Consider the following 21,144-nt stretch of genomic DNA (forward strand, 5'->3'; position numbering starts at 1 on the left):
ACAGTACTGCTGTCATTCTTGCTAGGGGCAGGCAGCCAGCCCCCCTCCTGACCCTCAGAAGCTTCACACATGCTGTGACCAGTGTTCTCCTTGCCACTGCCCCCACCCCATGGACCCTAAAGTCATGACAGCCTCTTGGCTTTATCCTCAGTCCCCTAATCTAGCACCCTGAGGTCACCCAAAAAACAAAAAAGACTCCTACACATACAACCTTAGGTCCCTCTGGGGTCTATGCTGGCCTAGTGTCCCAGCACTCCCTATGCAAAGAACTACACTTGAATCTTGACACAGGTCTTTCCCTGCCCTCATGCAGGTAAAGCCAAAGTTGGGCAATAGGTGTGCCAAAACTTGAGTCCAGCTCCTACGCCACCGGCAGCAGCTGATTGACTGGACATTGTGATGTCAGGAGTCCTGAAGCCAATACTGAGGCCTCAAGTAGCTGCCAGATTCCGATCTGTTGGCAGCCATGGGCTCTGGTGAAGGGTCCCGGGGCCGTGGGGTCGGGGGAGCGGGTCCTAGGAGAGAGAGTCTTCTATGTGGGGTGGTCCTTTTAGCCATACCACCTGTCATCGCTCCTACCCAGCCCTGGGCCCCAGCACAACTACACCAGTCTCATCTTTCACACAGCTCCGGCCAGGGCAGCCCCTAAGCTACTTTTGTGCTAGGAGGGTTTCTGGGAGGAGGAGGTGTGGCAGGAGTCTTGAACTGCAGAAACACCAGGGAGAAGGGCACAGACCCAGTGCCAAGAAGGAAGGGTCTGGATGTTCAGTTCTAGCAGTCCTACCCATTTCGTGAATCTCCCAGCATCTCCTCACCAAGGACCATTATGCCTATGTCCAGTCTGTCCAAAAACAGGCCAACTGCATACACTGGCCTGGTTGTGCCCACATTTCCTGCTTCCTGGGCCCAGGCTTCCAGTGGGGAATGTGGCTGGACTAGCCCTTGGACAGGAATGGGAGGCCCCCAGGGACCCTCTCCGTAGGATCCTCTCCCTAGGACCCTTAGGGCCTCTCCCCTGTGTTCCCCCCTAACCCTTGTAGGACTTAAAAGACAGATTAGGGCTGACTGGAAAGGTGGGCAGGTCAAACAAACTCTTAAGGCTACAGAGCATCCCACTTGCCACCCCTCCTCCAGCCTTCCTGTCTGCTCTCAGAAGGGAGCATCACAAGATAATGTGGAGTTGTAAGTTCTATAAAGGCAATAGAGCTATGTGATAGCGATGGATGGGGTGGGAGCCTGACAACCTTATGCTGTGAGGGAGGGAAATGTGTCCCAGGCAGAGGAAGCAAATGCAAAGACCCACGTTAGAGAGGACGCGAGAGGCTGGTGGCTGAGGAGAGGACGTGGTTGGGGAACGAGGATGGGAGGGACTTTGGGCCGGGTATGGCACAACTTGGTTTCTGTTTTTACCGTCTCCTGCTCACCCTTGCTCTCCATTGCCCACCACTGGCGCGGTATGTGGTGAAGAGGGGTCATAAGGCCGTGGAGATCTGGCACCTGCGGGCGCTTCCAAGTATCAGCGAGATGCAACGATGGGACTACCCAAACGGGGTCGCCCTCCTTACTGTTAGTAGGTCAGGACTCACTCCCCTGGGGTAACGGGGACGCACGGGACTACGAGCGCCGGACACAGGCTCTGCCGCTGAGTAGCGGGCCAAGGGCTCCTTCGGGTGGCAGGACGGGCCGCAGCACTCGAGCTTGAGCGGAGAAAGGGAATGGAGGGCCAGGCAGGAGAAGCTGGGGCTGGTGCTCTGGGAGGGTGCCGGGGTAGGGGTCGGGCAGAAGGGGCGGCGGACTCTCCAGCCGCGCCGGGCCTCACCGCTTGGGGCCGCCAGGGAGCTCCGCGCTTCCGTGCGGCAGCCGACACACTCCCGGGGCGGGGCTGCGGCGGCCGTGCACGCGCGCGCACGCGTCATGTGTCACGGGGCGGGGCGAGCGCGGCCAGGCGCTCCCGGCCTGGTGTCCTGTTTCCGCAGCCTTCGCCGCCTACCCTGCCCCGGCGCACCCCGGCCCGGCCCCATGTACCGCGCGCTGTACGCGTTCCGCTCAGCGGAGCCCAATGCTCTGGCGTTCGCCGCGGGCGAAACCTTTCTGGTGCTGGAACGCAGCAGCGCGCACTGGTGGCTGGCGGCGCGGGCGCGCAGTGGCGAGACGGGCTACGTGCCGCCCGCCTACCTGCGCCGCCTGCAGGTGAGTGTGCCCCTCCCCTGCCCGGCCTCCGCGGCCCTAGACTGGGCCATCACGGGCTCTCAGGACCGACCCCGGAACCCCAGACCCAATAGGACCTCCAGCAGATAGGGATTTTGAGAACCTGACCCTGAGACCCCAGACCCACGAGGACTGGGACCCCAAGAGCCCGCACTGCCTCAGAAGACCAGGCCCTTGACAGCCAATTCTGAGGACTCTAGACCTATCAGAATCCTAACTCTGGGACTGAGACTCCTTGGGATTCCAGACCCATCGGGACCCAATATCTGAACGCCCCATCTCAACAGAATTCAAGAGTCAGCCCTTAGATTCCAGCACCACCGGATACTGACCAGTTCCCCAGATCTCTGAGACCTCAGATCCTTAATCGGCCCCTTTCTTGGATCCCCGGGATCCCATACTCTTGCCTCCCACTCTCAGATCCCCGGTTGGAGCCACTGCTTCCACCACTGAGACCCAGGCCACCTGGGACACCACTGTTTCCCCAACCATGCTCCATGTCCTCACTCCGCGACTTGGACCCTGAACCTGTAGACACCCCCATCCCCTAGATGACCCCCAAAGCTCTGAGACCTCAGTGTCATTTTCACTGCCATGTACTCAGCCACCCCCTAAGCTCTTCCTAAGACACTCCCCCACCCCCAACCGTCTCTGAACCGAGGATCCCAGCCCCTGCTGACACTCCCTGGCACTACCCTGCCCACCATCCCTCACAAGCCTCAGGCCCTGATTTTTCAGTCTTCCTTTCTCTGAAAGTGAAGGAGCTCCATTCCTCTTTGTCCCCAGCCTGGAGTGGGGGCTGCTCCCATTATGAGGAAGCAAGTCCTCCCTGTGGCTTCCCCTGCTCTGACTCTGGCCCCATTTCCTTCCAATGGAGGCTGCAGCCCCCGTTCCTGTTCCCCAAGAATAGTCCTGCTATGGGGGCTGGGGTGCAGTGTCTCCAGCTGGTCTATTCTGATCACTGGGAAGGAGGGCCGGGAGCCTCCAGGCCTGGCCTGTGCCAGACACCCTGGCCCCATCCTAGTCCCTACCCTTTAGGAAACATCCTTTTCCAGCCTGGTTCAGGACAAAAATAACAGGATAAATTTGGAGATGTCCTCTGGTCTTACCAGAGGGGATGGGCCCTGGGCCCTGGACCCTCAGCCTGATCCCATCTAGGAGTGCCTGGGGTGAGAGTGAGGAGCCCTGGACACCAGGGCTGCTGGTTCTGGAATGAGCATGTCAGACCTAGCCTCTCTGGGGATGGGGGCTTTGGGAGGCCTCTGAGGAAAGTCTTACCTCTTCCCCAAGGGCCCATAAGGCCCCTCCCCCAGCCAGGGCCCTTGTGGCTGGGTGTTTAGGGAGGGCAGAGAGGCTACCATCTTCTCTATCTCTTGTTTGCTTTCTGCATATCTGCCTCTGTCTCAGTCTCCCTAACTCTCTCTGTATGTCTATGTCATTCTGACTCCCCCCCTGTGTATGTCTCTTCCTTCTTCTGACTCTCTCCTCTGTCTCCGGCACTCAATTTCTTTCTGCGTTGTCTCCCTCTGTGTGTCCCTCCCCCGCCCCTTCTTACTTTCTGTGTATGTGTGTCTTTCTCTTTCTCTCCCCCTTTCTGTCTGCTGTCTCCCTGCACTCTGGCACACCCCATGCTACCTGGAGAGCTTTGCTGACCTCTGTGTCCCTCTGTCAGCCCCCATCAGGGAAGCTTCTCAAACTTGCTCTGGAGTGACATCACATCAGTTCTGGGGCTCCTGTGTAGCCTAATGGACCATGTGTGCCAGGGACAGGGGAGGAGTGGAAGTGGCTGGTCCCACAGCTGCTACCCCTTACTCCCTACTCCATGCCAGGCAGGCTGGGTAGATTGGACCCTTGAGTTACTGGGCATGGCAATACAGAATCTGGGACAGGGACCAGGCCCTTCTTTCATATCTGTGCTTTGCCACACACACAGAACTGCTACTTCCTAGGGTAGATCTGGAAGATTCCTAGAACAACTTGAGGGGATGAGGGCTGGCAGCAGGGGTGGATAGAGGAGTTCCCTTTGGTCTATCCTCAGCTACCAGGGGATGCAGAAGGCTCTACAAGGACAGGGCTGTTCTGGAGTGTGACCTTGGTTTTGTGAAGGATCAGCAAGATCCAGAGTGATTTGTTAAGGGCTCCAGACAGTAGAGGCTCCCTGTTTGGCATCTCAGTCTAGGCTCTGAGCCAAGTCTGGGGATAGACTAGGTGTGTACTCTTGGCCTCAAGCTGAGGGTCTTTGGGCTGTGTTTTTCCTCTAGACTCCTGGTTTTCTGAGACGTTGTAGCTGAGAACCTCACTGTGGGGTAAAATCCTGAGCATGTCCCCGGTATGTAAAGTGGCCACATGGGGGCCACCCTGTGCCTCAGCTCCCTGAGTGGTGCAGTTTGAGAACCCCATTTCATATTCTAGGTCACATTCCATGTTTACATCTAGTATTCCAGGCTCTAGCTGTAGTGGTGTTCTGTCTGCCCTGGGCTCCATCCGGAGCTGGGTCTGGGCTCAGGACCCTCACTTGGCCCCTAGGTCTAACTGTCCATCCCTGCTCCCCCAGGGCCTGGAGCAGGATGTCCTCCAAGCCATTGACCGGGCCATTGAGGCTGTGCACAATGCAGCCATGCGGAATGGTGGCAAGTACAGCCTAGAGCAGCGCGGAGTCCTCCAGTGAGTGTGGGAGAGGGAATGGTCCTTCAGTGAGTACTGGAGATATGTGGAGGGCAGGATTGGGGGTCGTGCAGAGTGAAGTGGAGCGTGAGGGAGGTGGGAGGTGGAAGGGGCCTGAGCTGTCGTCAAGCATGTTGTAAGGTAATTCCCTCAGTAATCTCTTTGTCCCTCCATCAGGAAGCTGATCCACCACCGGAAAGAGACCCTGTCCCGCAGAGGCCCCTCAGCCTCCAGCCCTTCAGCTATGACCCCATCCACCAGTGACCACCATCTGGATGCTGCTGCTGCCAGGCAGCCCAATGGGGTGTGCCGAGCAGGGTTTGAGCGGCAGCACAGCCTGCCCAGTTCTGAGTATCTTGGTGTAGATGGAGGCCTCTACCAGGTACATGGTGAGAACATCCTGGAGAAGGGAGGTGGGTGAGACTTAAGGCTTTGTCCACAGGCTCAAAGGGTACACTCGAGTCAGTGAGGCAGCCATAGCCTGCCCATGCTAAGAGCTCAGGGACCTAGCCAGGCTGGTACCCCAGATGGCAGCCTATCCTCCCAGATCCCACTTCTGCCTTCCTAGATCCCACCACAGCCTCGCAGAGCAGCACCTGCCACGCCACCCCCACCCGTGAAGCGCCGAGACCGTGACACCCTCGTGGCCTCAGGGAGCGGTGAGAAGGCAGGGTTTGGGGGAATCGAGGGGTGCACCCTGTACTTGGAATGGTTGTCCTACCTGTGTCAGGGAGTTGGGGACCCTAGGCTTGGGGGAAGATAGGGCATGTATTGGGGCAGTTGGGGGCTCTGGGCTTGGTGGGGAGGGTCCAGCAGAGGAAGTAGGCCCTGTCCTGGGAAACAGGGGCTCTGGGCTTGGAGGGGTAGGGGCCCCCAGGGAGCTTCCCCAGCATAGCATCCACTCTCTGCCCACAGGCGGCCGCAACACCACGCCCTCTGGGGGCAGTTCTGTGTCCAGCGGCTCCTCAGTCAGCAGCACCTCTCTTGATATGCTCTGTACTGGCTCCAGCTCATCTGAGCCAGGCCCCAGTTGTTCACCCACGCCCCCACCTGTGCCCCGCCGAGGCACCCATACCACTGTGTCCCAAGCTCAGCCCCCTCCGTCCAAAGTGCCAGCCCCCAAGCCTCCTACAGAGGAGGTAGCAGTTGATACAACCTCGGCCCCTGACAAGCTGGAGGCCCTGAGTGCGCTGAGCCTGGGGACCACAGAGGAGAAGGCAGTGGCTGAGACTGCTGTGCCCAGGACCATCGGGGCAGAGCTGATGGAGCTTGTGCGGAGAAACACCGGCCTGAGCCACGAGCTATGCCGCGTGGCCATTGGCGTCGTGGTGGGTCACATCCAGGCCTCCGTGCCGGCCATCTCACATGTCATGGAGCAGGTCCTCCTCTCGCTGGTAGAGGGCAAGGTGAGGGTGGGCAGCAGGGCCAGGGGCCTCCCCATCCTTGGCCGCCCTGCCGCCCCAACCCCCTTCCCACCCTCACACTGCATCCAGCCTTCACTTGACAGGTATCTCTTGAGCTCTAGCTCTGGGCCTTCATTGTGCTGGGTGCTGGGGACATTTGAGCCTATCCCTGAAGGAGAAAGGGAGGAAGAACATTCCAGGCAGAGGCTTAGCCTGGACCAGGGCCATGAGGCAAGACTGAGCTTGGCTCACAGGAGGATGTGGAACCAGACCAGCATGGCTGGAACACAAGGAGTGAGGGAGTAGGTGGTATGGGAGGAGGTGAGACCTAGGGCAGGTGACAGATGAGACCAGATGTGGGTAGCCGAGAGTTCTCTCTGGCTACAGGTAAGGAATGGACACAGAGCATGAGAGAGGGCAGTGCCTTGCTGGCCTTGGCAATGGATAGAAATGGGTGCTTCGAGAGCTGTGATGGAGGCCTAAGTGCTGACACAGGTGTGCATGAGGTGTGTGGGCATCGTGGGTGGGTGAGATCCTTTGCTGAGGTTGGAGTACTGGTCAGGGAGCAGGATTGGAGGGCAATGAGCCCAGTCTACACAAAGGGGGCCAGATGGGCCAGAGGTCCCTCCTTAGGGCTCCATCGCTCCTGCAGCTCTGATTTGGGGTTAGAGAGCAGTGGGGTCAATGGACTTGCCTGTGCTGGGCACGGCAGGCACTGCCTGGCCAGCAGGGTTCAAGGGGAACATGGGAGGTGGGTAGATGACAAGTCTGGTGCCTCTTGGTGTAGAATCGGAGGTTAGAGTCTCAGAGTCACATTCAGGCAGTGAGAGAGTCCATGGCCTTCCTCATGGAGGATGTTTATCCAGTTCTGGGATGAGAGGCAAGTTGGAAAACAGCCCACAGAAGTGTCTCACGCAGAATCCTGTCCCAGGAGGTTATCAAGACTAGAGGGCAGTGGAGTTAGTTGGAGAGGGATGTAGAATTGGGCTGGTGCCCTTAGGAGCCTTGATGTAGAAGGATGGGCCATGGGAGCAGGTCTTTTGTAGGAGCTTGAGGGGGTGCATTAGGGAGGAGGGAAAAGAACTGGGGGCTGGTCCTCTCACAGGTCCTGGGAGGATGCTGACTAGGGGCAGTTCTCGTAGGTGAGGCCAGGAGCCCTTGCCTGACTCTGGCCTGGAGCTCATACCCCTGACCTCAGGGTCTGGGTTGAACTCCAGGCCTTGGGGACTTCCTGGAGAGAGTGCTGAGTCATGCCTCGTCCTCTCCCCCAGGACCTGAGCACTGCCCTGCCCTCAGGACAGGTCTGCCATGACCAGCAGCGGCTAGAGGTGATCTTTGCAGACCTGGCTCGGCGGAAGGACGATGCCCAGCAGCGCAGCTGGGCCCTGTATGAGGACGAGGGTGTCATCCGCTGCTACCTGGAGGAGCTGCTGCACATTCTGGTGCGGAGTGGGGGCCCAGAGGTGTCCCCCAGTATGTGGAGCATCAGCCCCCACCCTGCCCTATCCCTCTTTAATGTGCTCAGGAGTCTCCCCTCCATGTTCTCAGCATGCTCACAAGTGGCTGCACAGCTCACAATGAGTAACTGTCCCATTTCCTCCTCCCCACAGACTGACGCAGACCCTGAAGTTTGCAAGAAAATGTGCAAGAGAAATGAATTCGAATCTGTCCTGGCTTTGGTGGCCTACTACCAAATGGTGTGTGCAAGACGGAGGAGAGGGGGCATGGAGGGACCTGGGTAGAGGTGGGGGTTCTGGGCGCTGAGCACACAGAGTCCCCTGCCAGGAGCACCGGGTGTCACTGCGGCTGCTGCTCCTCAAGTGCTTCGGTGCCATGTGCAGCCTGGATGCTGCCATCATCTCCACACTTTTGTCATCTGTGCTGCCTGTGGAGCTGGCGCGGGACATGCAGACAGACACGCAGGGTGAGGCAAAGGGGAGCTTCCTGCCATCTGGGGGGGGTTCCCACCATCTATAGCGGCTCTGATTGCCTGCCCTGCCTCTTCAGATCACCAGAAACTCTGTTACTCCGCCCTCATCCTGGCCATGGTCTTCTCCATGGGGGAGGCAGTGCCCTACGCACACTATGGTAAGAAGGCAGGTTGCCAGCTGACTGCAGAGAGCCCACAGCCAGCTGGAGTTGGCACCCATGGACTCAAGGCCTGGGGACCCACTGATCATAGCCTGACAGGGATATGGTGTCCCCAGGGCTCACAGAAACCCAGGGAGGCTGGGTGGTTGGGGGCGGGGGGGGGGGGGGTCAGGGCTGCAGACTTCCATATGTCCCTCTCCCAGAGCACCTGGGCACACCCTTCGCCCAGTTCCTGCTGAGCATTGTTGAGGATGGGCTGCCCTTGGATACCACAGAGCAGCTTCCAGATCTCTGCATGAACCTGCTTCTGGCTCTCAACTTGCACCTGGCAGGTGGGGATGGGGCCTGGCGGGAGGTGGCTGACCAGCTAGGGGGGCTCTCCAGGCTTAGCACCTGTGCTCTTGTCTACACCCGTGTTCTTCCTCAGCCCCTGACCAGAATGTCATCATGGCTGCCCTGAGCAAACATGCCAATGTCAAGGTCTTCTCCGAGAAGCTGCTGTTGCTCCTGAACAGAGGGGGTGAGAGCCAGGAATCTGCGCAGTGCCACTTTGATATCATGTGACTCCATGACCCCCAAAACTCCCTGGGATGACTCTGGGCCCCCCATGAGTACCACATGACCCCTCTTCCCCCACCCCTTAGATGACCCTGTGCGCATCTTCAAACATGAGCCACAGCCACCGCACTCCATCCTTAAGTTCCTGCAGGATGTGTTTGCTAGCCCTGCCACGGCTGCCATCTTCTACCACACAGACATGATGGCGCTCATCGACATCACTGTACGGCACATTGCGGACCTGTCACCTGGAGACAAGGTGCCTGGAGGTGGCTGCAATGGTGATGGTAGCTGTGTAGAAACTGAAACAAAATGGGGGGATATGACACTGAATGGAGACGAGGGACAGGGGCACTGCTGGAGCCAGGTAAGTGTGGGAGGCTGCTCAGAAACCATGACAGGTGTGCCAAGAGTCAAAGGAGCCAGGCATGAGGTGATCTGGGGCTGGGCTGTCTGCAGAAAGCTGAAGTGGAGGGAGTGGTAGGAGGGGAGGAGAGAGGAAGTGGAGTTTACACAAAGCCTTGGGAAGTTGTGATCTCTTCTCAGAGGAAGGGGAAGTGATCTGATTAACATCCTGAATGTAGTGTAGACTGTATGAGAGCACAGTGGAAGCAGGAGGCTGGTGAGGAAGCAGCTGTAGCTGTCCAGGGGGCCTGGGTGGGGTCGGGAGAGGCTGTGGCAGTGGGAGAAGAGGTCGGGTTTGAGTGTGTTGGAAGCAGGTCTGGCAGGGCTTGTGGCTAGCTTTGTCTTGAGCACCCGGGTGGATGAAGTGCTGATTGCTGAGGCAGGGAAGAACTTTTGGCGGGAAAATAGAATTGTGTTTTGATGTGTCAAGATTGAGAAGATGCCTGCTAGACATCCAGGTACAGAGGGTGTCAGGGAAGCAGTGGGATGTGAATCAGGACTGGAAAGGAAACAAGACGGATGGGTTAGAAGGAAGCTCAGGCCTCAGCCCAGGCAAAGTAGGGACAAGTAAGGAGAAACCCAGGAGAAAACCCAAGAAAGCAGGAGTCCGAAGCTATGTGTTTGGACAAGGAGGAAGATGAGTCATCTCCACAGGTAGGAGCCTGAGTAAGATGAGGGCTGAGCATTGGCCACTGGATTTGCCACACAGAAGCTGTGGTGACTGAAAAGCAATGTCAATGGAGTGGAAGGAAGACAGTCCAGTTGGAAAGTTTAAGAGAATTTGAAGTTGGAGGGGAGTGGCAATGAGGGGGAAGTGGAAGCAGTAAATGGAGATAACACTTGGAGTTTTTTTGTGGAGGAGAACAGAAAAAGGGAGGTGTGGGTCACTGGAGGGAGATATGGGGTCAGGGAGACTGTTTTAAAGGTGGGAGATGCTGGTGCACGTCTCTGAGCCAGAGGGAATGATCCAGTAAGCGTAGAGGAATGGCCAACGTGTTAGGGAGAGTGGGCCACTGCAGGAGTCAAGTAGATCAGGCAGCGGGGAAGGGTCCAGCACCGTGTGGAGTGATGGTCCCTGACAGGAGCCAGAGCAGTTCATTGTGGTGGAGACAGGTAAGATGTGGGTGCTGAGAGGGGAAGACAGGGTTTCTTAAAGATTGCTTGTTTTCTCCATGAAGCAGAAGGCCAGCTGACCCAGAAGTTTAAGTTTGGAAAATGGAGAGAACGTGGGTAATGGTCCTTTAAGGGAGAGTGAACACAGCAGAGAAAAGTGGTAGAGTCCCAGGCAGTGCCTTGCACCCATTTGTGGTTTGTGGCAGGGAATGAAGTTCAGGCCTGCGCATGGCTCTACTTAGACACTGGGGTTTGATTTGCACGCGCTTTGGTCTGATCAGGGTTGGGAGTTAGTAGAGTGATGCTACCTAAGGAAGGTTTTGGTATTGACTCCTGTAATCATAGGTAAAGAGAGGAATGAGTGATGGTGAGGGGGCAAACAGAGAAATGCTGGGGTCGGGTCAGTGGATTGGGCCTCCCGGTGAGGAACGGGAGCAGCTTGGGTGTCAGATTGGAGGGGCTGTTGGAGCTGTCCAAGCCAGAGGGGTTGGCAGTGGGGAGGCAGTGTTGGAGATGGATTCAGGGCATCTATACAAGGTAAGATGGCCAGGTCTTAGGAATGGATTGGATGTTGGGTGTGCAGAGAGAGAGCTGTCAAAGAAGACACCTCTGTTTCTGGCTTGTGTATTTGAATGGACAGCAGTGCTCTTTATTAAGATGAAGAACTTGAGAAAGCCTTCAGCTTTGGGAAGATGGAGAAGATCATGAGTTTGATGGTGGATATATAGGTTTGAGGGCTCTTTGAGATATGCAGGAGATGATAAGTGGGCAGTTGGATATTCTCATCTGGAACTCACCAGAGAGGTCTAGGCAAGAGGTATGAGTGTGGGTCACCATTTGAAGCTATGGGTGTGAATGAGATCTTCCAGGGTGAGACGATAAAGTGAGAAGCAGAGGGCCTCTGACTATAGACAGTGGCACCGCGGGGCCAAGCATTAAAGGATGGGCAGGGACTTGCTGCTTCCCCTTGCCACCTCTCTGAGCTAGGACTTCCCTGGGCCAGCCGCATTCTGGATCTGTGTCTGGGATGATTCATTCATTCACTTACTTATTCAACAACTATTGAAGACCAGGTACATGTGCCAGGTACATTCTGGGTGCTGGGGGTGCAACCCTGATCTTCAGTGGTGTGAGGTGGTCCCCAGCCCTGGGGTCCATGTGGCTGCCGTGAGGGAATAGTGGCCTGTCCCTGGCTGGTGGCAGTCACAGTCCCTCCCTGGGGTCCCTGAGCTTGCCTGCTCTTCCCACAGCTGCGCATGGAGTACCTCTCCCTGATGCATGCTGTGGTCCGCTCCACACCCTACCTGCAGCACCGCCACCGGCTGCCCGACCTGCAGGCCACATTACGACGCATCCTGACCGAGGAGGAAGCCTCGCCCCAGTGCCAGATGGACCGCATGATTGTCCGAGAGATGTGCAAGGAATTCCCAGTGCTGGGCGAGACCCCCAGCTAGCACCTTCCTCTCCTCCCTTCCCTGCAGCCCTGGGCAGAGTGCAGGGGACTTGGAGGCTTGGCCCTAAGAATGTTTTGCACTGACAGTGTGAGCGGAGGTGATGGTGGACGGGAGCTGAGCAGGGCCCCCACCTGAAGTAGAGCTAATGCAAGGGGCCAAGTGCAGGACTGGGGACCACACTCTGGGAGCTATGCTGGGGCAAGGGGAATGTTTGAGCCAAAGCCCCTCCATCTCCCGGTAGGCTGCCTCTTCAGCATGCCCCCCTCCCAACACACACATGCACAGAGTCCTGCTGCTGCTGCTCCAGGCTGGGCCAGAGCCCCCATCCCCACCCTGCCTGGTCTGTGTCTTGGGCCTCAGCAAGCCATGTCCTTGGGATGAGGGGGGGGCATCTTCCGCCAGCTCTGTTCTTTGCCTTAGCTTTGCAGTGAGTGCTGCTCATGTGCTCTCCCCACCCCTGCTCCCTGTGGGGGTCGCTGCCCCTCACTCCCACCCCCAGGAGTCTTGGCCAAGCTGCTGCTTTGAAGGCAGAATCTTGGAAACAAACCATCCATCCTGGAGCCTCACAGAATAGGCTGATGGCACTGAGAAAGCCAATGACAGAATCTATTTTCTCTGTAAAAATGTAGACTGAAAAGCCATGTATATTGTTCTACATGCTGCAGCTCACCTTTGGAAATAAATCACAGGCATCTGGAAACAGGCTTCCCTATATGGTTCTGTGTGGTGGTGGGAGAGGTTGGGGCGCCGGGGCCTCAAGACCTCCTCACTAGCTTGCCCTGACCTCTCCTGTGTGAGGAGGTGATAGTCCCTGACAGGCCTGTCCATCAAGGTCCCTTGAGCCCTGTTCCAGCCTCTCTTCCCTGAGTTCCCACTTCTCCTGGGCCACACCTGAGTGCCGTGGTCCATCTGCAAGTGACTTACTCCAGGCTTCATTTACATCTTTCTTTGCCTTGAATGCCATCTCCCCCCTGTTGAAACCCTAAGATCCTCCCTCACTGTTCTCAAATGAATCAGGCCCTGCCCTAGCCCTAGGCTCCCTAACTGCCTAGGCCCTTCCCAGCTCTGTTTCCCTTCCTCATTTGTCATTGGGCCCAATAAGATACCCTCATTTTGCAGCCTCAGCAGAGATGTGGTAATTACTGTAGAGCAAAGAGAGTATCTCAACAAGTGTGGGGTTAGATTTGCACTACTGTTTGAGGGGAATTAGGGGCCAACATTTGGCAAAAACTTCATTTTCCTTGTGGGCTTCTAAGACAACAAAGACTCTTGCCATAAGTGGGAGAGAAGAGTCAGGAACCTACAGGCAGGCACAAATCTGAAGTAGTTTTCATCAGTTCCCTTCATTTTTTGCCTAAGACGATCTCATCAGATGATTCCACACATCCAGAATCATTGATACTCTGACTTCCAGTCATGACTTTTCCTTTCTCATTGGGGTGCTGAAGGCAGAGGGCTGTTATTCTCCCAGCAAGACTATGGAAAGGCCAGGGCTGCGGTGGGGTCCCCAGGAAACAGGTCCTCAGGAAGCTGAGGCAGGAACACTTGATGGAGCCCGTGGGAGTGAAGCACAGGAGGCTGATGGAGAGATGTCCTTTCTTAACTATTGACTCTTTGAGAAGGTTAAGCACACAGGCTCACCTGGACCTGAGGAGAGGATGACAAAATGGCTCCCAGTAAAGCTCTGTGTGGCACAACCTGTCACTCCTCTTCATCCTGGAGGCATTCTGCCTCCTCTTTCACATTCAGAATCAATGACATTAACTTCAGTCGTGACTCCTTTCTCATTGGAGTGCTGAAGGCAGACAACCATGAGTCTCCTCCTGAGACAGGGTAATTCAGTGAAAAGCACAAGTCCTCAGGAAGCTGAGGCAGAACATTTGACGGCCTCTGTGTCTTGCTCTGTTCCCTGTTATGATGCACACACTGACCTTGTGGGAAGAGCAGGGCTGTGCTGTGCCATCTGTCCCAGTCCCAGTACCTATGAGAAAGCGTGGCCCCATAGCAGGAGGATCAGAAGCCCCTGCGGCTTCTGCAAAGTTTTCCAAGGGGGCCCTTGCACATGTTTGTAAGGGATACAGGAGGCCCAGCTGATGAAGTCAAATAAATGCTGGCCCCTGGCAGCAAACAGATGCTCTGTGAGGGTCCAGGAGTCTGGGACCCCCTTAGTAAATCCTTTGCTGATGGTCTCACAACACGGAATTATAACCACAAATGAAAATGATGATTAGCCAGAGAATTCCTCAGGGAGGGGACTGTTTGAGAAAACACCTTTTTGGCTGCTTGGAAGGATGGTAGACATAGGATGTAGCTAGGCAGGAAAAGGGCAAAGAAAGGAGAGTGGGTGGGGTTGAAGGGAAAAAATTCAAGAAATTTTGAGGGGCAATGAGGGAAAAGGGTTTGGGCTGACCTCTGGGCTCGAAAAGTTGCCTAAAGGTGCTGGCACCATGTCTGTGGGACATGCCCGCTGGACCACAGGCTGCACATGCATAAGGCAACTCCACGGTAAGGAGTTGACTGAAGATCACCCGCCTGCTCAGTCCTCAAAAGATACAGACTGAGGGGGTGGGCTCCATGGCCAAGTGGTTAAGTTCACGTGCTCTGCTTCAGCAGCCCACGGATTTGCAGGTTCAGATCCTGGGCATGGACGTAGCACTGCTCATCAAGCCATGCTGAGGCAGCATCACACACAACAGAACTAGAAGGACCTACAACTAGGATATACAACTATGTAGTGGGGGGCTTTAGGGAGAAGAAGGAAAGAAATCGCTAAGTTAGCTCAGGCGCCTCCTCTGGGACCCCAGCATCCCTCCCCCTAGTGCCCCCTCTGTCTCTCTCCTTTGTTGGTGTAAAGTTTTTTGCCCTTCACTCGATAGACTGTGGACCCGGAGGGCGGTGTGCCGTCAGAACCATGTCCCCGGTCTCACTCCTGCAGCCCCTTCACTGATTCGGCCCGCATCCAAAGGAGTTCCGCCTTCAGCGCCTCTGCTGATGCTCCACTCTCACGCCCATAGGAACTCAGACCGTATACCAGTCGCGAAGCTCCGACCTCATGGGGTCCTCAGATTCGGAGACGCGGGTGGGGATCACTGGAGCACACTGACCTTCTCTCTTGTAGCCACGTGGGGCGATCGGGAGGTGGAGCCCGCCGGAATCCCGCCTCCCGAAAGGGAAGAAGTCAAGAGGCCAAAGAATGCGCTATCTGATTGGTTGATGATGATGTCATAGGTACCCTTTGGGGCGGGCCAGAGACCTTAGCCAGGAGTTCTCCGCTGGTTCGAAGCAGGAGCGGGGCCCGTTGGAGCGCGCTAGACCAGGGCCCTGACTCCCTCCTCGGTCCTAGGACGCCTGCGCCCTTTGCACGTGGTGCTACAGGGTGTTGTCGCTGCTGCCTTTGCAGGCCGGTCCTTGGAGAAACTCCTGGATTATCTCTCAGGCTACCCTGGAACCCGCGGAGTCCTCTCCCCCGCAGACAATGAGTCCGCCGTGAAGGGCGGGGCCTCCAATTGTGCCAATAGAAACAGTGATTTTTTATTGGGACGCTCTGCGTTCATCCACCGCCCCCGCACGTCTTCTGTGACGTCTATTCCGCCGCCTGTGCCCATTGGCCAGCTGGGGTCGACTTGCGCCAGGAGTTGCCCAACGCTGGGCGACTGCATTAAATTCCGAGAGGAGGATGGAGCTTCCGTTAGTCCCTTCAAGGGGTTAAAGGACGTGGTAGTGACGGGCGAGGGGCGGGGATCCGAGGATGCCAGACCTGCAGCCTTGCGGCAACTCCAGGCTCTCCGTGGCATCCCAGAACCCTCGAGACCAGCGGCCTGGAGATGGGAGTGTAGCCTTCAGTGGGGGAGCCCTCAGCCTGGGAGAGTGCTGGGGGTCGGCAAGGCAGAGAAGATTTTGGCCTATGCTCCTGCCTCTGGCGGGTCGCCTCCCGTCCCTGCTCTGCAGGGGCACTCCAAACAAGCAGATGGTCGCGACATGTTTCATGAATTAAAACTCACTGATCGAACAGTTAAAGCTATTGTTCGGGCTGCTGGCGTTCCAGGTCCCCGTCTAGCCATCGTCCCCTCTGCCCCCAGGATTCCCCATGGTACCCTTGCCCAAGAGTTTTGAAAACGCTCTTTCTGCACGTCATGGGCAGCAAATTTTCAGACCAAAATCCGGGACAGGGTTCTAAACTAGTGCTCAGGAAGAGGGACAAGAGACATGCAAGCAGAAGAAAGCCTAGGAGATGGAGCTGGGTTAGAGCCCTAGGAGTAGGGAAGCCGATGAGGGCGGTGGCCGCAAGCGAGGAGGGTGGATCCGGCGGACGAACCTCCGCGCCCTGTTCAGCACCGTGGGCAGTACTTAACGATTACCCTTAATAAAGATGGCTACAACAGCCTCTATAGTCAGAGTTGCCATGCGCGACGGGCTGTACCACCGGATTTGGAGCTTCGGGGCGGAGGTGGAATGAACCATCGCGGCGTCCGGGAGCCATGTTGGAGCGGCGGGAGGCGGCTGCAGCGTCGGGGATGCTGTGGTGGGGGCGGCAAAAGCTGGGGCCGCACGCCAAAGGGGCTCTGGCCACGGAGTAGATGGTGCCCAGAGGGCGGCGGCGGTGCGGAGCGACAGACCGAGAGGCGGGGGACCGGGGCGGCGGCAGGGGCCTGGGAGGGGGCCCGAGAAGCGGGGCGGACCCAAGGCCCGGACCGGGACGGGGGGTGGTGGAGGCCGTGTGCAGAGGCGGTGGGTGATGGCGAGGCAGCCGCTGTGGTGGAGTCTCAGGGGGCCGACGACCCCGCTACTCCTGCTTCTCCTCCTCTCTTTGTTTCCTCTCAGCCGGGAGGAGCTGGAGGACGGCGGGGGCCAAGGCTGGGACCCGAGGATAGTTGCCGCTACGGGGCGAGGGGCACAGATCGGCGGCGGAGCCTTAGCTCTTTGTCCCGAGACGCCCGAGATCCAGGAGGATGGAGAGCCTGGCCTGGGAATCAGGGAGCCTGTCTTCGTGGGGCTCCGAGGGGGAAGGCAAAGCACCCAGAGTGGTCGAGGGCCCCCTGAGCAGCCGGACCCAGGGCTGAGGGCGGAATATGGGGTCCAGGCATTAGGCAGCCATGGGAGAGAGACAGGACAGGGAACAGGGTCTCTGTTATGCTGGCGCCCAGAGATTTCCTCTTGCGGGAAGACAGGACCCTTGCGAAGAGATAGTCTGTCGCTGGAGGCTCTATCCCCAGGGGTCCCGGGCCCGGAGGACAGCTCGCCCTTCCCTTCGGACCTTCTGGTTCCGCCCCGTGGTTCCAAATCAGTGTCCTCCCAGAGGAATGCTGGGAGAAGCGCCCTCCAAAAAGTGGGAACCATACGCTGCTGTGGGGAATTGTGGGCATCAGGACGCAGGAGTCAGGGCGAGAAGCGCGCTACATCCCGAGAGGAGAGGATAGTCCCCCGGACGGACTGTCCTCCCGGGGCTGCAGGATCTGACCCCGAGCTTGTTTCAGCACCGCTCACGGCGAGGACAGCTCCCGCATCTAGTTCAGCACCGCGCAAGTCTCGGACAGCTCCCGAGCCAGCACCCGAGCGCATGCGCTCCCGCGGTCTCTTCCGCCGCCGCTTCCTCCCGCAGCGCCCCGGGCCGCGCCCCCCGGGGGTCCCGGCCGAGCCTGGAGCCTGGAAAACACTTCCAGCGAGCCGAGTCCGCCCCCGCCGCGCCGCGAACCGCCACCCGCAGTTTCCGCAGTACAACTATCAGGCGCTAGTGCCCGAGAACGAGGCGGCGGGCACTGTGGTGCTACGCGTAGTGGCGCAGGATCCCGACACGGGCGAGGCTGGGCGCCTAGTCTACTCGTTGGCTGCGCTCATGAACAGCCGCTCCCTGGAGCTTTTCAGCATCGATCCACAGAGCGGCCTCATCCGCACGGAGGCCGCTCTGGACCGCGAGAGCATGGAGCGCCACTACCTGCGCGTGACGGCGCAGGATCACGGCTCGCCGCGCCTCTCGGCCACCACCATGGTGGCCGTTACAGTAGCCGACCGCAACGACCACGCGCCGGTGTTTGAGCAGGCGCAATACCGGGAGACACTTCGTGAGAACGTGGAGGAGGGCTACCCCATCCTGCAGTTGCGTGCCACAGATGGCGACGCGACCCCCAACGCCAACCTGCGTTACCGCTTTGTGGGGTCCCCAGCTGCGCGCGCTGCGGCCGCCGCCGCCTTCGAGATTGATCCGCGTTCGGGCCTCATCAGCACCAGCGGTCGTGTGGACCGCGAGCACATGGAAAGCTACGAGCTGGTAGTGGAGGCCAGCGATCAGGGCCAAGAGCCTGGGCCGCGCTCTGCCACCGTGCGTGTGCACATAACCGTGCTGGACGAGAACGACAACGCACCCCAGTTCAGCGAGAAGCGCTACGTGGCACAGGTGCGCGAGGATGTGCGCCCGCACACAGTGGTGCTGCGAGTCACTGCCACCGACCGGGACAAGGACGCCAACGGACTGGTGCACTACAACATCATCAGCGGCAACAGCCGAGGCCACTTCGCCATCGATAGCCTCACAGGCGAGATCCAGGTGGTGGCACCTTTGGACTTTGAGGCGGAGCGAGAGTATGCCTTGCGCATCCGGGCACAGGATGCAGGCCGGCCACCATTGTCCAACAACACAGGCCTGGCCAGCATCCAGGTGGTGGACATCAATGACCATACTCCTATCTTTGTCAGCACACCCTTCCAGGTCTCTGTCCTGGAAAATGCGCCCCTGGGCCACTCGGTCATCCACATTCAGGCAGTGGATGCAGACCACGGGGAGAATGCCAGATTAGAGTACTCCCTAACTGGTGTGGCTCCTGATACACCCTTTGTGATAAACAGTGCCACTGGTTGGGTCTCTGTGAGTGGTCCCCTGGACCGTGAATCTGTGGAGCATTACTTCTTTGGTGTGGAGGCCCGAGACCATGGCTCACCCCCACTCTCGGCCTCAGCCAGCGTCACAGTGACTGTGCTGGATGTTAACGACAATCGGCCCGAGTTTACAATGAAGGAATACCACCTACGGCTGAATGAGGATGCAGCTGTGGGCACCAGTGTGGTCAGCGTGACTGCTGTAGACCGTGATGCCAACAGTGCCATCAGCTACCAGATAACAGGTGGCAACACTCGGAATCGCTTTGCCATAAGCACCCAGGGGGGTGTAGGTCTGGTGACACTGGCTCTGCCACTGGACTATAAGCAGGAACGCTACTTCAAGCTGGTGCTAACTGCATCTGACCGTGCCCTTCATGATCACTGCTATGTGCATATCAACATCACAGATGCCAACACTCACCGGCCTGTCTTTCAAAGTGCCCACTACTCAGTGAGTGTGAATGAGGATTGGCCAGTGGGTAGCACCGTGGTGGTCATCAGTGCCTCTGATGATGATGTGGGTGAAAATGCTCGTATCACCTATCTCCTGGAGGACAACCTGCCCCAGTTCCGCATTGATGCAGACTCAGGGGCCATTACACTACAGGCCCCACTGGACTATGAGGACCAGGTGACCTACACGCTAGCTATTACAGCTCGGGACAATGGCATCCCACAGAAGGCAGATACAACTTACGTGGAAGTGATGGTCAATGATGTGAATGATAATGCTCCACAGTTTGTGGCCTCCCACTACACGGGCTTGGTCTCTGAGGATGCCCCACCTTTCACCAGTGTCCTGCAGATCTCAGCCACTGACAGGGATGCTCATGCCAATGGCCGGGTCCAGTACACTTTCCAGAATGGGGAAGATGGGGATGGAGACTTTACCATTGAGCCCACCTCTGGCATTGTCCGCACAGTAAGGCGGCTGGATCGGGAGGCAGTGCCAGTGTATGAACTGACTGCCTATGCCGTGGACCGAGGTGTGCCCCCACTGCGGACTCCAGTCAGCATCCAGGTGACAGTGCAGGATGTGAATGACAATGCACCTGTCTTCCCAGCTGAGGAGTTTGAGGTGCGAGTGAAGGAGAATAGCATCGTGGGCTCAGTGGTGGCCCAGATCACTGCAGTGGACCCTGACGAAGGCCCCAATGCCCATATAATGTACCAGATCGTGGAAGGGAACATCCCTGAGCTGTTCCAAATGGATATCTTCTCTGGAGAGTTGACGGCACTCATTGACCTGGACTACGAGGCTCGCCAGGAATATGTGATTGTGGTGCAGGCCACATCTGCCCCTCTGGTCAGTCGGGCCACTGTGCACGTCTGCCTAGTTGACCAGAATGACAACAGCCCCGTGCTCAACAACTTCCAGATCCTCTTCAACAACTATGTATCCAACCGTTCAGATACCTTCCCCTCAGGCATCATTGGACGCATCCCAGCTTATGATCCAGATGTCTCCGACCACCTCTTCTATTCCTTTGAGCGGGGCAATGAGCTGCAGCTGCTGGTGGTCAACCAGACCAGTGGGGAGCTTCGACTCAGCCGCAAGTTAGACAACAACCGCCCACTGGTGGCCTCCATGTTGGTGACTGTCACAGGTGAGGGGCAGGGGACAGGCAAGTGACCCAGTGAGCTCAACCCGTCAGGGCCTCAGGGGCTCCACAGGGCACCTCAAACCAAAGAGGGATTCCCAGGCCTTCCAAGAATCCCTAATGTTCTGGGTTCCTGCACCCCATAGGATCTGCCATAGACCTCGCAAGTTAGGTTTACATAGTCTCTCCTTAGGTTATTGAGCAGTTTTCACAGAACCCAAAAGATTCTAGGGCATCTAGCAGCCTCCATAAAGATTGCATGAACTGTCTGTTACTCTCGGGATAGCCCCCCTCCCTCTGAAAGGCTGGAGGTCCTTGGTTAATACCCTGGATGTTGCAGGAAAAGCTAGCATATGCCTGTCAGCCCACACCACACCCCTGTTCAGATGAAGGGTTACTTTGGGTCCAGTGTCACCTTTGCCCCATCTGTGCAGGAGAGGGAGGCCAATAGTTTAGTAGTCAGGAAAAGCAGCTTACTCCTCTGGCAGAGTACTTACTACTTCAGGTAGAGAGTGGGCCCACGTTGGTCTGCCTGCCGTCCAAGGAGCTGACCAAAGCCCTGCCGTTTGAGAAAATGTCCTAAGGTCAACCTGCCTCTTTCCTGCCTCTGCGGCCCCAGGCTTTCAGTAAGGTGCAGGCTGGAGAGGCCCTTGTAGTCCTGCCTGCTGGAGGCTGCAGAAGTTGGCAGACAGACTTTACTGGTGTTCATTCCCCAATTCTGGAGCATGGACTCCTAGCACTGACAGAGAAGGCATAGTCTTCATTTATCCCTCA

At 57.4% G+C, this 21,144-nt stretch overlaps 2 protein-coding genes and 1 long non-coding RNA gene across 11 annotated transcripts in view; 2 read left to right on the forward strand and 1 right to left on the reverse strand.

The window, feature by feature from the left end:
- Positions 1-437: 437 nt before the first annotated feature.
- On the forward strand, positions 438-12,596 carry NCKIPSD (NCK interacting protein with SH3 domain). 4 transcript variants are annotated; one of them, XM_023620488.2, is made up of 14 exons: positions 438-1,182; positions 1,468-2,190; positions 4,763-4,872; positions 5,050-5,254; positions 5,441-5,531; positions 5,788-6,278; positions 7,547-7,717; positions 7,886-7,972; positions 8,061-8,199; positions 8,283-8,363; positions 8,570-8,698; positions 8,794-8,886; positions 9,011-9,183; positions 11,693-12,596. In XM_023620488.2, exons 2-14 carry the CDS (start codon positions 1,915-1,917, stop codon positions 11,894-11,896), a joined length of 2,250 nt encoding a protein of 749 aa, XP_023476256.1. In that variant the 5' UTR covers positions 438-1,182; positions 1,468-1,914; the 3' UTR covers positions 11,897-12,596. The 4 variants fall into 4 exon arrangements, with proteins under 4 accessions (XP_023476256.1, XP_023476255.1, XP_023476258.1 ...); XM_023620487.2 differs by lacking the exon at positions 438-1,182 and having other exon boundaries at positions 1,899-2,190; positions 9,011-9,291; XM_023620490.2 differs by lacking the exon at positions 438-1,182 and having other exon boundaries at positions 1,899-2,190; positions 9,122-9,291.
- Positions 12,597-13,115: 519 nt separating this feature from the next.
- LOC138918038 (uncharacterized) lies at positions 13,116-15,105 on the reverse strand. The gene is made up of 2 exons (XR_011426913.1): positions 15,001-15,105; positions 13,116-13,543 (listed from the first exon to the last, which is right to left on the reverse strand). It is a non-coding gene; the product is annotated as an uncharacterized lncRNA (long non-coding RNA).
- Positions 13,541-21,144, forward strand: part of CELSR3 (cadherin EGF LAG seven-pass G-type receptor 3) — a 28,907-nt gene continuing 21,303 nt past the window's right edge. For all 6 annotated transcript variants that reach the window (XR_011426911.1, XM_023620467.2, XM_023620470.2 and 3 more), the window contains exon 1: positions 13,541-20,376. Coding sequence is in view for 5 of the 6 variants with exons in the window: in XM_023620467.2 (XP_023476235.1) it covers positions 16,632-20,376 (3,745 nt within the window). In the remaining variant the exon portion in view is untranslated. The remainder of the gene's footprint in view (positions 20,377-21,144) is intronic.

The sequence above is a fragment of the Equus caballus genome, chromosome 16 (assembly GCF_041296265.1).
Source record: "Equus caballus isolate H_3958 breed thoroughbred chromosome 16, TB-T2T, whole genome shotgun sequence".
Taxonomy (NCBI): Eukaryota; Metazoa; Chordata; class Mammalia; order Perissodactyla; family Equidae; genus Equus; species Equus caballus.